General features: G+C 36.7%; 1 protein-coding gene across 9 annotated transcripts in view; it reads right to left on the minus strand.

Moving 5' to 3' along the window:
* Positions 1-16,443, minus strand: part of Ankfy1 (ankyrin repeat and FYVE domain containing 1) — a 98,346-nt gene that overhangs the window by 47,333 nt on the left and 34,570 nt on the right. For 7 of the 9 annotated variants that reach the window (XM_005337316.4, XM_040269532.2, XM_040269531.2 and 4 more), the window contains 3 exons: positions 7,986-8,121; positions 3,166-3,289; positions 1,098-1,247 (listed from right to left, as the gene is read on the minus strand). In XM_005337316.4, the coding sequence (XP_005337373.1) occupies positions 1,098-1,247; positions 3,166-3,289; positions 7,986-8,121 (410 nt within the window). Of the gene's footprint in view, positions 1-1,097; positions 1,248-3,165; positions 3,290-6,295; positions 6,377-7,893; positions 8,122-16,443 lie in introns of those variants that run through there. The other 2 variants (XM_021734581.3, XM_040269534.2) reach the window with 2 other exon arrangements.

Below are 16,443 nucleotides of genomic sequence, written 5' to 3' on the forward strand. Positions count from 1 at the left end.
CAAAAAGCCCTCTGCAGATGTGATTAAGGTTAAAGGCCTTGTGATGAGGAGAGTATCCTGGGCTATCCAGGAAGGCCCAATCTTTCTAATCACATGAGTTCTTAAAAGTAAAAGAGGGAAGCAGAGTAGTTGGTCAGAGAAATGCAACATTAGAAGGACATGATCTGCCACTGCTGGCTTAAAAGATGGAGACGGGAGCCACAAATTAAGGAATGTGGTAGCACCTTCTCTGGGAATAGCCAACAGTGAACAGCCAACAAGAAAGTATGCATGGTTATTGCAGGGGAGGGGGGTGTTGGGGTTGTGGCTTAGTGGTAAGAACACTTGCCAAGCATGTATGAGGCACTGGGTTCAATTCTCAGCACATATAACTAAAATAAAGCTTCATCAACAACAACAAACACAAAGAAGAAGAAAAAGAAAAAAGAAAGAATGAAAGTGGCGATCTTGGTTCTATAACCACAAGAAGCAGAATCTTGCCATTAATGCAAACAAGCAGAAAATGCATTCTCCCCTATAGCTCTGTACAGAAACATAGCCTGCCAATACCTTAATTTTGGTCTGATGATGCCTATAATGGATTTTCCATCTCTAAAATTGTAAGATCATAAATTTGCATTGTTTTAATATATTAGGTTTGTGATAATTTGTTATAGTAGGGAAAAAAACCAGATTTCAGCACCTGGAAGTTAGATATGGTTACAACAACTACCTAAAAATATGAAAGTGGCTTTGGAACTACTCAGAAGACTGAGATTGAAATACTAAGCATGATAGAAAACAAAAAAAAAACAGGGCTGGGGTTGTGGCTCAGTGATGGAACATTCGCCTAACATGTGTGAAGCCCTGGGTTCGATCCTCAGCACCACATAAAAATAAATAAAATAAAGATATTATGTCCAGCTAAAAATAAATATTAAAAAAAAGAAAACAAAAAATAAATTTCCTTGAACAAGCTATTAATATGTATATGTATATTAAATGTGTATTAAATATTGTATGCTGCTGACCCGGAAGGAAATGAGCAGTACGGTAGGGAAAAACAAGAGCATTACAGCTTTAGAAAAGAGGAAAAAATGGCAAAGCAGCTATAGTACCTGTGAATCCATTTCAATCAGATAAAGGAAGACCACATCTTCTCTCTCCACTTTGATAGCTTTGTGTAATGGGTACTCTGTCTTGGATTTGATCATTTTGTATAACAACTGAGCACCCATACTGCTAAAGTCCTCCTTTCGTAAGTCATCCTAGGGATTAAAAACACAATGAATAGCAAAACAAAGAGTTAACAGTAATGACAACTGTCACTTAGTCTGTGTCAGGCCCTACTTTAGAGCTTAACATGTCCTAACTAATTCAATTCTCACAAAAACCCCATGAGATAGTACTATTGTCATTTGCATTTTACAGATGAAAAAAAAGTAAAGCATAAAGAGGCTGAATAATGCCAGGCATGGTGGCACACACCAATAGTCCCAGCAACTTTTGAGGCTAAGGCAGGAGGATCGAAAGTTGGAAGCCAGCCTAGATAACTTAGCAAAACATTGTCTCAAAAAATAAATAAGGTTGGGGGCTGAGGATGTGGCTCAAGGGTAGCGCGCTCGCCTGGCATGCGTGCGGCCCGGGTTCGATCCTCAGCACCACATACAAACAAAGATGTTGTGTCCGCCGAGAACTAAAAAATAAATATTAAAGTTCTCCTCTCTCTCTCTCTCTATCGCTCTATCTCTCTCGCTCTCTCTTAAATAAATAAATAAATAAATAAATAAATAAATAAATAAATAAATAAATAAATAAATAAATAAATAAGGTTGGAGATGTAGCTCAGAGGTAAAGCACCCCTGGGTACAATCCCCAGTAATACAAAACAAAACGAAACAAAAGAAGCGAAATAACTTGTGCACAATTAGACTGAGAATAAATGGCTAATAAGCCAGTATCTGGAATCAATAGGCCCACTTCTCACACCTGTACTCTTTACTACAGTACTACTCTCTCTCTCAAGATGGTAAAGCATATAAAGTGATGTAATATGGGAAAATGGTTGGACCTCATTCATTCCATTAGCAGAACCCTGAATAGAACTAGATCTCTCAAATTTTTTTGTATCCTATCCTTACAAAGGCTTAATTTGTTCAGTTTTTACTTGTACTTTACAAGCTACTCCCATGTTTCCAATAAATCTTTACCTCCCCCTCAAAAAAAAAGGTGGTAAAGCATAAGCCAGGGGCTGGGGATATAGCCCAGTTGGTAGAGCACTTGACTCACATGCATAAGGCCTGGGTTCAATCCCCAGCACCACAAAAAAAAAAAAAAAAAAAGTACATGCTTTACATGCACACACACACACACACACACACACACACACACACACACACACACATACACACTGCTGATATCCCCAAGAACCAAGGCAAATAGAAGCCCTCCCAATGAGAATAGTCCCCACCTGACTAAGCCTACAAAGATGGCAATTACAGAATCAGTCAGAACTTTCACAAACAGTTCACCCATTGAGTCGTGGCTTGCCTCCAACTCTACCAACTAAGCTATATCCCCAGCCCTCTCTTAAAAGACAGTTCTTTTAGACACCTTTTCTGAAGTATTAAGACTCTTCCCAACATGTTGTTGCATACCAAGCAACGCACAGAAACTAGTTTACAAAACATAGCCCTGGCATTTTAAAAATGCAAAATGACAACAAAGGCATGTAAAAATGACTCCTATTATGTATAATTACAATGCAACAATAAAGAACGAAAAATTAAAATACATTTAATAATGTCTCCATCTGATGGAGAAAGCAAGGGAACTTGCTCTGAAATGGTGCTACGGAGTGGAACTTGGGGCCTGCTGGTCCCACAGTGGCATTCTGCTCCTGCAGTTTGGTCACTGCTTCCACAGAAGGAGGGCAAAGGCAACTGAACTTTCCAAGTCTGTTTCTGAACTTGAGCTACCTTCTAGTCTGAAATCATAGAACTATCAGACTTTCAAAACTGAAAAGAATCTCACAAAATCATCAAATCCAACTACTTATCCTTCAATATTGTAATACGAGAAAACTAGGTGCCACAGAGGCAACTGTTCTCAGAATCAGGTCCCTTGCCTGGGTATTCTGACTGGCAGTGGGAACGCACTGTCCATACCTCTCAATCTCTCACTCACCCAATGACTGGCAATAATCTCTGCACAGTAGTTCATCAGTGTGCTGGCATTCAGTTCCTCTGCAGTTTGATAGAAGCGAATACAGTTCCTAACATTCACCAGGGACATAACACCCTTTTCACATCTATAAGAGAACATTAATGATGAACAGTGTTAACAGGAAAAATACAGTCACAAATGAACAAATCAAAGCAATAATCTGTGTACTGGTTGGCTATATGTAACACCACTAAAGTACAAAGTTAAACAATGTAGGCTGAGGATAAAGCTCTGTTGGTAGAGTGCTTCCCTTGCATGCACAAGGTCCTGGGTTCAATCCCTATCGTCACACAAAAAAAAATTTTTTTTTAAAATGTAATTATAAATAAATTATAGACAGGCTCCCATATTTCCAAAGTACTAGAATTTCATTATAATATTATTTTGCTCAGTTCTGGTCAGAATCAAAATAAACTGCATATAAACTTGTTAATGAGCAAAAATACCTCAAATGCCTTAAAAGTAATTATATAAAACTGGCTGGTCAGATACACAGATAATTTTAAAATCAGACACAATAATATGAGACACATCTGTAGTTTCAAACATCAAAACTCCATTATATGGACATTATGACTTAAAAATTATTTCAAATGATGCTCTATGCCTCAATAAAATAAAGTCTCCTTAAAAGACCTCCCAAAAGATGAATCTGTATGACATATGAATAATAACTCAATAAAACTACATTTTAAAAGCCCTCCCAAAATATCTATAAAATATAGATACAATTAAAGAGGCCGTAGAACACCAGGGTTGAGAAAAAGAGGCCACAAAGGATGTCCCCCATAAAACCAGGTTAAGACTCCTTTGGAATCACTAATAAGAGAACATCAACTTCATCGGGAAAGAGAGAGCTATATAGAGGAAAACAAGCCTCTGATGGAGCACATCCTAACCTAGAAGGCATGGCACTGGAAAGTCCAGAGTTACCTCTACCTCATAATCCTGGAAACCTAAGCAAGTCTCCCAAGGAACTAGGCCTATGAGGAAAAGAAGTCATGGCATGGTCCTTCGTCTCCCTTGTCTACACATCACCCTACAAATCAGATTTACCTCCAAGAGCAAACTCAGAGGCTTGTATAGTACGGTGGCAGGAGTATTCCCTGAAATTTCACCACTGCTTCTCCTAGACCGTCTCCTCCACCTAAACTCTTTGCTCATCAGAAAAGCCAAATGTAGTAGAGAGAGCAAAATGAACTATAAGGAAAGAAAGAGCTGGGTTGAGAGCCACTGGAAAAAAAAATTTTTTTCCCTTATACTGGGGATTAAACCTATGGGTACTCTACCACTGAACTACATTCCCAGCCCTCTTATTTTTTGAGACAGGAACTCGCTAAGTAGCCCAGGCTGGCCTCAAACTTGCAGTCCTCCTATCTCAGCTTCCTAAGTAGCTGCCTCCAGGCTTAGCAAGATTCTCTGAATTTTAGAGCCAAATTACTTGAGTTCTTGCTTACTTCTCTGTAAAATAAGGATGATATTCTACTTCAGAGGTTTTCAGAATCTTGTGTTTTTCAAGATGAAAGAATACTAGATCTACTCAGTACAGTTTGAGGTGCACAGCAGGTATACTCATACTATAAATAAATGGCTAACAGATAATTTACAATCTCAATAGGTGAGCTTTAGATTACAGAAGTAGAGAAAGAAGCTGGGGGCAATGGCTCACACCTATAATCCCAGCTACTCAGGAGGCTGAGGAAAGAGAATCACAAGTTCAAGGACAGCCTGAGACTTAGTGAGACTGTGCCTTAAAATTAAAAAACAAAAAAACCCACGTGACCATAGGAATAGAGATGGGGAAAAGAAAGGAAAAAGGTTGTGAGAAGAACCTGGGAAGAATGAAGAACCAATTTTCAAAACCTCTCTAATAAAACTTAGATCCAGAGCAACAATATAGTCTTAGAATCATTTCTCCATCTAGCTATATATACAGGCACCTACTTTACAAACTAAGACCTGGGCTTCAGTGCTATCTTCAACTAACATTATTGACCTGGTATAAATAAGCACCTCTCCCAAGGTGTTTTTTTGTTTTGTTTTAAATCCAACTCAAATCACTATCTAAAAAGGTTACTATGATAGCAAGAATTCCATATGGTACTGTTCCATTCAACAGCATCATATTTCTAAACCTCAATTTTTGTACCACTGGCTTCCCCAAACTCATATCATACCACAGCAAAGTCATTCTGACCTCAGCTATGAAATCAAGGCATTCAAGCAGAAAATATCCCTTTACAGACAGATGAAAACTTTTTCTACTTTTACAATGACAGATGTTCAGGAGCTTGCCATCCTAACATGAGGAAGCCTACCACAGAATAATCTCAGGGGGGGTTAAGATTCACACCCGCAGAACACTTTACAAAGCATTTGTACAAATGCAGACAATCTGAAAATTCCATTTTCTTCCTTTTTACTGTCAAATGACAGGACTCAAACATGTTTCATGAAGACTTTTATTAAAACTGGCAGATTCCTCATTTTTACTAATTCTAGGATCCCCAGAATGCTATTTGTCATTGGGGTAGCCTATAAATAGTTAACTGACATTATTTACACAACCAAAGAACATGTGACCTCACTTTATCTCTCTTCTCTTTTAAAAGTAGCAGAATAGGCTTTCTTCTGAAGGAAAAATGCTTTCAATTTTATAAACAAAAATCATATAGATACATAAAAACAACCAACCTAGTTTTTAAAGTACAAATCAAGCACCACACAAACTCATGTCTTTTTTTTAATCAGTCTTGTATGTATGTGAGAAACAAAAGAACTGTTGAAAGTAAAACAACAAAAGGTGAACAGTGTTGGAATTAGAGAGGACTGTTTTTTCTTTTTATGAGTCTGTATTTTCCAAATAACATACACTGAACATGTAGTGTGCTTTTATGTGAAGAAAAATTGTACTATTAACTTTTTTCATACACATTCTTATTTTTAATTAAAGCATTTTCTTGCTAATTAAAAAAATATTTTTCATCAAATTGATGATAGTATTGTAAAACCACCAAGATCCCTACATTACAAATGAGCAACACCTGCTTCATATTGAACTGCACACATTTGTCTGAGTCCTTTCACTTACTTATCTCAAACGTGTTATTTCTCCTGCTGACAGTAGTGGGCACTCTGTGACCCTTTAAAGAGCCAATATATGAATCCACTCCTGATCTCTTCCATCCCAGCTCTTAAAGAAAGCCATGATAGAACAATTTAATACCCACATCCAACATTACAAATCTGAGCATCTGGTAATGTTGCTAGTTATGAAACCTAATCAGTCAATAAACAACAAACATTTTAATTAAAGAATCTATTACACAGATTACAATTCTCTAAACCAACCCAAGGGCATTTTTATTAAAGCAATTTAATTTGTAAGCAAGTCTGACATGGTCAATGAGAGAAAGCTCAGGAAATCTGGAAAAAATAATAATAATATAAATCACAATCTAATTAAAATAAGTCTCACTTTACTCTCAGATGGTTCAAAAACAAACAAAATTTAATTGCAAGGCTTTAACAATAAAATTAGCTTTGCTATTAAGCCAATACTACTTTGCTTATAACCTAATCCTATTGATCTTGGACCCGTTTTTGTTGTTGTTTTATTGGATTCAGATATTAAAATACACTCAAGCCAATATCAATTACAGAAGAGTTAGAAGTAAGCTGTTTACTGATTTGCAAGAAGCATAGGGGGGCAATCCCAGGGGGAACATCAGCTCCATAGTGAAAACAGAGCAAGCAGCTCTAAGCAGCAAAGTCTCTCTTGGTTCTCCTATGTGAGAGCAACACAGCAACAGGTGGAGCATTTCTTGATGGCTGAACCCAGTCCATCACCACCCAGGAGAAAAGCCATTTCTTCATGTACCCAAGAGAATATAAAAGATCACTGAGTATTATAAAAACATATTCCATATAAAAAGATATTGCAAGGGCCACATCTCCAACTGATGCTCAAGGGCATTCTCCTGACATCATTTAGGGAGCATTTATTTTTTGTTGTTCTAAAAATGCCAACTTGGGAGAGCAAGAGATAAGATATAAGATATATAGCCAGGGCTGGGGATGTGGCTCAAGTGGTAGCGCGCTCGCCTGGCATGCGTGCAACCCGGGTTCGATCCTCAGCACCACATACCAACAAAGATGTTGTGTCCGCCAAGAACTAAAAAATAAATATTAAAAATTCTCTCTCTCTCTCTCTCCTCTCTCACTCTCTCTTTAAAAAAAAAAAAAAAAAAAAAAAAGATATATAGCCTGCTATCTCCTTGGGACCTAAAAGGCAAATAACTTAAATTTAGAAACACTAGCTATAAAACTTACTGAACCACAGTCTCTTGTATTAATTTAGGCATTGGTATGCTTCCAAAAGTAAAAAGTATATGATCAAGTAAAAGTATATTCATCTCACTAGATGTATCAGAAGGTAGAATAAAATGTCAAAGAAAATAGAATGGGATGGAAAGTTGAGAATTTGAATACTGTACAATAATATTTCATACTCAAAGTATCTGTTTACATAATTATGTAATCTCAGCTAACAGACCACAGGGGGGGAAAAAAAAGTATACCTAAAAGTTTTGGCAAAAAGTAAGCTTGCAAAATAATACAAAACAAGGGAGATACCAGATTCTCTCCCCACCAACACCATTAAAAGAACACCTTGCAAAAGTTATTTACATTAGCAGGAGAAGCTGTTTTCCCAGAGCTTGGAATAATTAAAGCTCAGTCATCACCATCTGAGGTGCTTGAATATATCTGCTGTGACTTGCCTCTCCCTAAGGAGCTGTAGCTGAAACCGATTTGCTAGTTTCATCAATTCAGTCAGGAACACATCATCCTCTCTGAACTCCAGCTCATCTGTGTAGATCCAGCGAAGCATTGTCATTGTCACCTCAGGATTAGCATCTGGTTAAAGAAAGAAAGTAGAAAAATTGAAAAAGCACTGAATGACACACTTAGGCCTTCTTGAGGAACACCTTTAATTTAATACTAAAAAAAAAAAAAAAATTATGGGACACCCAACTCAAAGCAATACTGAGTCATTAAAAATGGCAACAAAGCATGAGGCATGGTGGTGCACACTGTAATCCCAGCAGCTTGGGAGGTTGAGACAGGAGGATCACAATTTCAAAGCCAGCCTCAGAAATGGTGAGGCGCTAACCAATTCCATGAGAGCCTGTCTCTAAATAAAATACAAAATAGAGTTGGGGATGAGGCTCATTGGTCCAATGCCCCTGAGTTCAATCCCTGGTACCCCCCTCCCAAAAAATAAATAAATGGCAACAAAGCAGTCTGGGCAACATCCGACTCCAGGAAAATGAAAGTTTTACATAGGATTATGGTTAGGGAAATGAAACCACAAAAATTACAGATCAAATTACCTAGGGACAATATCTGAAACATAAGGCAAAAGTTACCATTCTAATAAAATGATTTTACTAATAAAAATGGAAAGACAGGCACTCAATGAAAAAATGAAAAATGGATATCAACAGGTAATGCAGAAAGATTAACAAAAATTACTAATAAACATTATTATTATAAATAACCACATGCAAATTTAAAGTATCTTTTCTCAAGACTAGCAGATTTAAGAAATAAACAAACTTTCCCACAGCAATTATACACACCAAATTATCCTAAGAACACAACTGGGCAAATATGGCAAAATATAATACTAAGAAACTCAGCATGGTGTTGCTTTTAGTTACAAAAAACTGGAACAAAAATCTTAAAAGTACAAGAGAGAACTGATTAAATAAAGAATAAAATATATGCAGTGGAAAAAATCTGCAGCAATTAAAAATCTATATCTACAATATGAAAAGTTATTTACTTTAGCAGATAAAAATAGGCTAAAATATATTATAAAACAATATTTCATTTTTGTTGCACATATTCATGGTTCATATATATATGTACCCATGTGTTTATGTGTTATATAACTATACATACTATATACACATGAAGTTTTGTCTATCTAAAGATAGAAGGATATAGGCTGGGTTGTGGCTCAGTGGCAGAGGACTTGCCTAGCATGTGTGAGGCACTGGGTTTGATTCTCAGCACCACATATCAATAAATAAAATAAATGTCATTGACAACTAAAAAAAAAAGATAGAAGAATACATATTAAAATATTAAACCAGGCATAATTAATAACTAATTTTATCTTTACTCTTGAACATTACTCATAAATTTTTTTAAGTTAAAATAAAAACTATACAGCAATTTGGAAGAACTGCTTGAGACAAATTGTGGCATAAAATATCTAAACTATTATTTCAACTAAAACCAACTTTTGATTAGTCAAAATAAGTCTAATGATGAGAATGATGTTCAAAGGACCACTTGAAGCTGGGTGTGCTATAGCACACCTGTAATCCCATCAACTCGGAAGGATGAGGCAAGAGGACTGAAAGTTCAGGGTCAGCCTCAGCAGCTTAGGCCCTAAGCAACTTAGTAAGATCTTGTCTCAAAATAAAAATTTAAAATTTAAAAGGGCTAGAGATTTGACTTAGCATCCCTGAGTTCAATCCCTAGTACCAAGGGAAGAAAAAAAAAAAAAAAAGGACCATTTGAAATCATGGTCTTTATCAGTGGTTCTCAAAGTGTAGTCCTGGGCTGCCAGAATCAGCATCATAGAGGAGGAACTTGTTATAAAGTCCAAATCTTAGGCCTACACCAGACCTCAAAATCTGAAGATGGGACAAGCATTTGTGACCAAGTCCTCTATGTTATCCTGACCTTCACGAAAGTTTAACAAATGTGCCAGTAAAGTAGAGCATCTCTGTCATCCCAGTTCCTTGGAAATTTCTACAGAAGGACTGCAAGTAGAGCCCAGCTTGAGCAGTTTGACAAAGACCCTGTCTCAAACGTAGAAAAAAAAAAAGGGTTGCGGGTATAACTCAGTGGTACAGCCTAACATGCTCAAGGCCCTGGGTTCAATCCCCAGTACTGAAGGGGAGGAAAAAAAAAAAAAAAAACTAAAGAAAGAAAAAGAAAAACTCTTAATTATTTATAAGAAGTATAATAAGAGCCAATAACATTTTATTAATAATTAGGCAATAGTTCATTAGCTCTCATTACATATAGTGGTGAGGAAAGATCTAAAGAGAGTAATGTCAAATGGAAATTGAAGACCTCTGATTTATGTGAATCAGGTAAAATTTACCATCACCTGAAATGATCAGGCATTACAAGAAAAAAAAAAAAAAAGAATAGTGGGGAGAAAAAGTGAAATACCAGTCATTATGTTAAAGTTTGATTCTTTTTTCTCTTCTCTGGTAATATAGTAACAGCATTTTAAAAATGTTTTACGGGGAAACATTTTAAAATTAAACAGAAAGTTAGATTCATTTTAAAAATTTACTTAAGAACAAGTACTTCAACTAAGCTTTAGGTATTTCTTTGGGATTTTTTTTTTTTTTTTTTTTTTTTTTTGTGGTGCTGGGGATTGAACCCAGGGCCTTGCACTATATCTCCACTCCTTTTATTTTATGTTGAGACAGGGTCTTGTTAACTTGCTCAGGCGGGCCTTGAATTTATAATCTTCCTGCCTCAGTCTCCTGACAAGCTAGAATTACAGGTGTACACCACCACACTGTAAACTAGATTTAATACTTATATCATCTTAATAAGAAAGAAAAAAAATTAAAAAGGTGGGTCATGAAACTGTCCAGAGTTGCTCCAAATGTGAAAACACAAACTATTCCTCTCATATAGCCTTATTTTGGAAAGACAGCTTCTTCTTATCTGATAACAGAATTATCACTACCTCTGCCTGTGGGAGGCCATCCTCAAACATGATTTGAGTTACCTCCCTGACTGGGTGAGAGGTGCTTGGACACAGCGGTGTTAAAGCCATCCCACAACCCTGTCCCAGATACGAGGGCTTGTCCACGCAGAGGTGTGCCTGGCCACTGACCTGAAGACCCAATCTCTGGCCCTGACCTTGGGATGCTGCCCCCCTTAACCTTCACTGGATGGGATTCTCCCTTGAATTTTTTGTTCCCCAATAAAAGCTCACTCCCTGGCGTGCGCTCTCGCTCGCATGTGCTCTCTCTCTCTCTCTCTCTCTCTCTCTCTCTCTCTCTCTCTCTCTCTCACTGGCCTCTTCTGTAAACCTCACCACCACATTAGGTGGCTGGGGGCGGGAGCTAGGAGAAGCCTTCTAGGAGCTGGGGTTTAAAGGTAAATGAGAGTCTGTCTCTTTAATTAAAACTAACTAGCAATTTCTTATGCATCGAACCTTCTTTTATGAAGGTTCATGCTGGTAGGGTGGCAGAACTGCCCCCCAACATCTTTCTTGTAGTAATCTCTCTTTAATTGTATGAAAATTTGGTTGATTTCTTTTAATTGCCAAAACCAGTAAGATTTATTTGTACGACAAACAAACCAAACTTAAATAATGATTAAAAATATCTTTTTTAAACCACCTTAAACAGCAATTTCCTGGGATACTTTAATATTTCAAGCAAAATGAGGTTCAAGTTATTTCTAAGCTTTCTCATTTTGGTCTCTTCCTTTAATCTCCAAAATATATGGAGAATAAATTCATTCTGAGATTCATGCTAAGCAGCCAATAGTATAAAGATGGGCCACAGGGCAGGTGTGTACTTCCAACTGTATTCTTTTAGGCAAATTGAACAGCCTATCGGTTTCCAGCCTACTTACAGGAATAGCTAGTTTAGGAAATAGCCATAAAAGTTAGATGACACTATATACCAGGAGTTCTCTTCTTCTTTTCTCCTTTTTGTACTGGGGAACCGAACCCAGGGTCACTCTACCACTAAACTACATCTCCAGCCGCTTTTGTTTATTTTGAGATAGGATCTTGCCCAGGCTGGCCTTGAACTTGCAATCCTCCTGCCTCAGCCTCCCAGGTAGACTAGGAGTTCTCTTTAAAGACATCAGACTTAAGAGAAACTAGTTTGCCACCATGCCATGCATGGAATATCTACTGCTAGAGGCAATCACTCCCTCAATAGACCCCAGCACACAAACCTGAAAATTCTGTGACTTGAAAGAAGAAAAGTAACAGCCAAACTTCTGTTTCACTGTAGTCCAGAATGATGTAGACATACTTTGGAGAACTTGAGATTTTCTATGAGGCCAAAGGTTTTGTTTTTGTTTTTAATTTGATTTTAAATGAATATTTTATAAGACATTTTTAAATGAAAGGAATAGGCTTATCTGTATGCAATTAGCCATTAAATACAGAATCCTGAATTAATTAATTCTGTTTTTAAGTCCTCTAATCCATCAAAAGCTGAGAAATGTGTTTTGAATCTTCTTCAAATGAATTGGGTTTATTCTTTATTTTTTAATAGTTGGACACAATACCTTTATTCCACTTATTTATTTTTATGTGATGCTAAGGATCCAACCCAGGGCCTCATGGGTGCGAGGCGAGCGCTCTACTACTGAGCCACAACCCCAGCCCTCTATTCTTTTTTTTTTTTAAACCTCCAATTTAATTAAATTCTGATTTTCTAACTATTTTCCTTCTCTACATAAAAATTTTTGATTAATAAAATTAAAAGTTCTTGGCAGACTGTACCTTTAATCAATAAACACATTTTGGTCCAATGAAAGATATATCCTTATATATAACCTCTTGGAATAAAATTAAACACTAAATCATACTTATAAATAATCCCAGGGTCAAAAAGAAATACTAACAAGGACAAGAATTTCAGTTCTGTTATGATAGGGTAACAACCTATCCTATTATAACTGATTATGGCTAAAAACTACAGAAAAACAAGTACCCGAGGATTTGGAAAAGTAAAGAAAAGCAAGGTAATTATGAAGAAAAGCAAAATTTAAGAGCAACCACACTGGATGAGTTTCCCAATTCTTTTTTTACTCTTTTGGCTCTGCCCTGAAGGTGGACTCCAGTAAAGGAGCAGAACTGCCACAGTTACCATAGGAATGGCTAAAATGCCAATAAAAAACGGTCTTTCTGGCCAACTGAGCCAGGAAAAGGAGCCCCTCAAAACTAAATAACTAGGAAAATTCCAAAGTAAAGACAGCCAGGAAAGGAGATCTTCTAATTTTGTGTATGAACCTGCACTGGTTTGGGGCTCATCTCTGAGCTATTCATGCATGAACAATCCAATCCCATCTGGCTTTAAGAATAAAGGGAGCTGGGCTTGGTGGTGTGTGCCTGTAATCCCAACTACTCAGGACGCAGAGGCAAGGGAGGATCACAATTTTGAGGTTAGCCTCAGCAGTTTAGCAAGGCTCTAAGCAACTTAGTAAGACTGTGTCAAAATAAAAAGGGTTGGGGAAGCAGCTCAATGGTAAATAATCCCTGGATATATTCCTAGCACTAAAAAAAAAAAAAAGAAAGAAAGAAAAAGAAAAGATACCTATATAGCTACCCATAGATGATCACACAGTTCTTTCTGTCTGAATCTAGAGATTCAACATTTTTCAGAAGTTTATACAGGACCCAGAGTACACAAAGCATAACAGAACATATCATGAGAGCCAAGATAAGATAAAATCCAAAATTATGACATAGGAATAACCAGGAAAATGTGTCCATTTCTTACATTAAATACAATCGACAAAGCTGGGCACAGCGGTTCACACCTATAAAACCAAGGACTCAGAGGCTGAGGCAGGAGATGGCAAGTTCAAGGTCAGCCTGGGCAATTTAGCCAGACCCTATCGCAAAATAAAAAACTAAATAAATTAAAAGGACTAGGGATATAGCTCAGTAGTGTCCAAGGGAGGAAGAAAGCCAAATCAACAGATGCCAGACCTGAAATGACTCAGTTGTTGAATTTATCTCAGACTTAAGAGCACCCAAATATAACTATGCTTCAAGAGTTGAAGAAAACCAAAGTTAAAATGAAAGGATAGGCATTTTTCAGCAGAGATGATTTAAAAAAAGGAACAAGCACAACTTATAGAACTGAAAAATACAATATTTTTAATAAAAATTCATCCAATAAGCTCAAAAGAAGAATGAAAATGACAACAGAAAAAGTCAATTAATTTGCAGATTAAGAGAATTAACCAATCTGATGAGAAAAACAAATTAAGGAGACCTGTGAGACAAAAGATTTAGTATATGTGTAATTAGAGTCTCAGAAGGAGAGACAAAGATTAGAGAAAAGAATATTTGAAAAAATGATAGTCAAGAACTTTCCTAATTTAGTGAAAACTATAACAATAGAATCAAGATCAGTGAACTCCAGAAAGAAAATAATATTCAGACATATCATATTCAAATAGATGAAAAGTAACCATAAATAAGAAATCCTAATCATCCCATACCCATTAGGATGGCCATTATCAAAAACACAAAAAGTAGCAAGCATTGATAAGGATATGGAGAAATTAGAACCCTGTGTACTACTGGTAGGGATGTAAAATAGTCCAATCACTATGGAAAACAATATGGCAGTTCCTCAAAAAATTAAAAATTTTAAAATTATTATTATTTTTTTTGTGTGTGGTGCTAGGGATTGAACGTACGCCTTGTGCATGTGAGGCAAGCACTCTACCAACTGAGCTTGAGCTATATCCTGAGCTAATTTTTTTAAATACTCCAGATACACCTGTTGGAGTGTATCTAGGGGGCATGTATAGGTCCTTGGGTTCAATCCCCAGTACCAAAGAAAAAAAAAAGTAAATAAATTAAAATATAATACTATTTAAATTACCCAAAAGAAGGCATGAACAGAACACAGGAGAAAAAAAGAGGGGATGAACAGTTTAAAACAAAAAAATGAAACAGTAGCCTTCATTATTTAAAACAACAACAATAACAAAACAAAACACATTAACTATTAATGAACCTAAGCCAGGTGTGGTGGTACACTCCTGTGATGCCAGCTATTTGGAAGGCTGAAAAGGAGGATCATAAGTTCAAGGCTATTCTGAGCAACTGGGCAAGATCCAATCTCATTATAAATTTTTTTTAGAAAAGGGCTGGGGGTATACCTCAGTGGCACAGTGCTTACCTACCATGTGTGAAACACAGGGATTCAATCCCCAGCAACAACATGTGAAAACATATGAAAGGATATCTACATAGCTACCCATAGATGATCACACAGATCATTCTGTCTGAATATAGAGATTCAACACACACACACACACACACACACACACACAAAACTTCTATTTCTAAAGTACAACCGATGTTATGAGAACCTTTAAGGAATTGACAGAATTAGGCAAAAAAGAAATTCACAAAAATACTGAACAATCAGCCACCTTGATGTAACTGACATTTTTTATAGCATACTACATCCAACAACTGCAGAATACATTTTCTTTTCAAGTGCTTACAGCAGATTCATCAAGACAGATCATAGGCTGAGCCATAAAACAAGTTCCCAATAAATTTTAAGGTGTCAAAATCATATAAAGTATATTTTCTTTCTGTAATAGAATCAAATTAGAAATTAGTAAGAATTATCTAGAAATAACTCAGATATAAGGAAAATAAGCAACATGCTTCTATTTTTTTTATATTTTTTATTGGTTGTTCAAAACATTACAAAGCTCATGATATACCATCTTTCATACATTTGACTCAATTGGGTTATGAACTCCCATTTTTACCCCAAGCAACATGCTTCTAAACAGTTCATGGGCCAAAGAAGAAATCACAAGCAAAATTAGAAAATAATCTGAACCAGGCGCAGTGGCACACAGCTGTAATCCCAGCAGCATGGGAGGCTGAGGCAGGAGGATCTCTAACTCAAAGCCAGCCTCAGCAATGGTAAGGCGCTAAGCAACTCTGTGAAACCCTGCCTCAAAATAAAATACAAAATAAGGCTTGGAATGTGGCTCAGTGGTTGAATGCCCCTGAGTTCAATCCCTGGTACCAAAAAGAAAAAGAAAAGAACCTAAACTAAATGATAAATTCATAGGATTCACCTACAAAAATGTTTATAGGGACTTAAGAGCTTTGAATGCTTATATCAGAAGATATAGAATAAGTTATATAAGGTTCCACTTTAAGAAACTAAGAAGGAAGCCAGGCGTGGGCCCATGCCTATATCCCAGCTAGGAGAGAGGCTGAGGAGGATCTCAAATTCAAGGCCATTCTCACCGATTTAGCAAGGCCCTAAGCAATTTAACACTGTCTTAAAACAAACAAAACCATAAAGGGGGTGGGGGGGCTACAAATGACACCTAAGAAGTCACATAGAAAAGACCATATGCTTTATGCTTCCATTTATATGAGTCCATAAAATG

Source organism: Ictidomys tridecemlineatus, chromosome 3 (assembly GCF_052094955.1).
Source record: "Ictidomys tridecemlineatus isolate mIctTri1 chromosome 3, mIctTri1.hap1, whole genome shotgun sequence".
Classification (NCBI taxonomy): Eukaryota; Metazoa; Chordata; class Mammalia; order Rodentia; family Sciuridae; genus Ictidomys; species Ictidomys tridecemlineatus.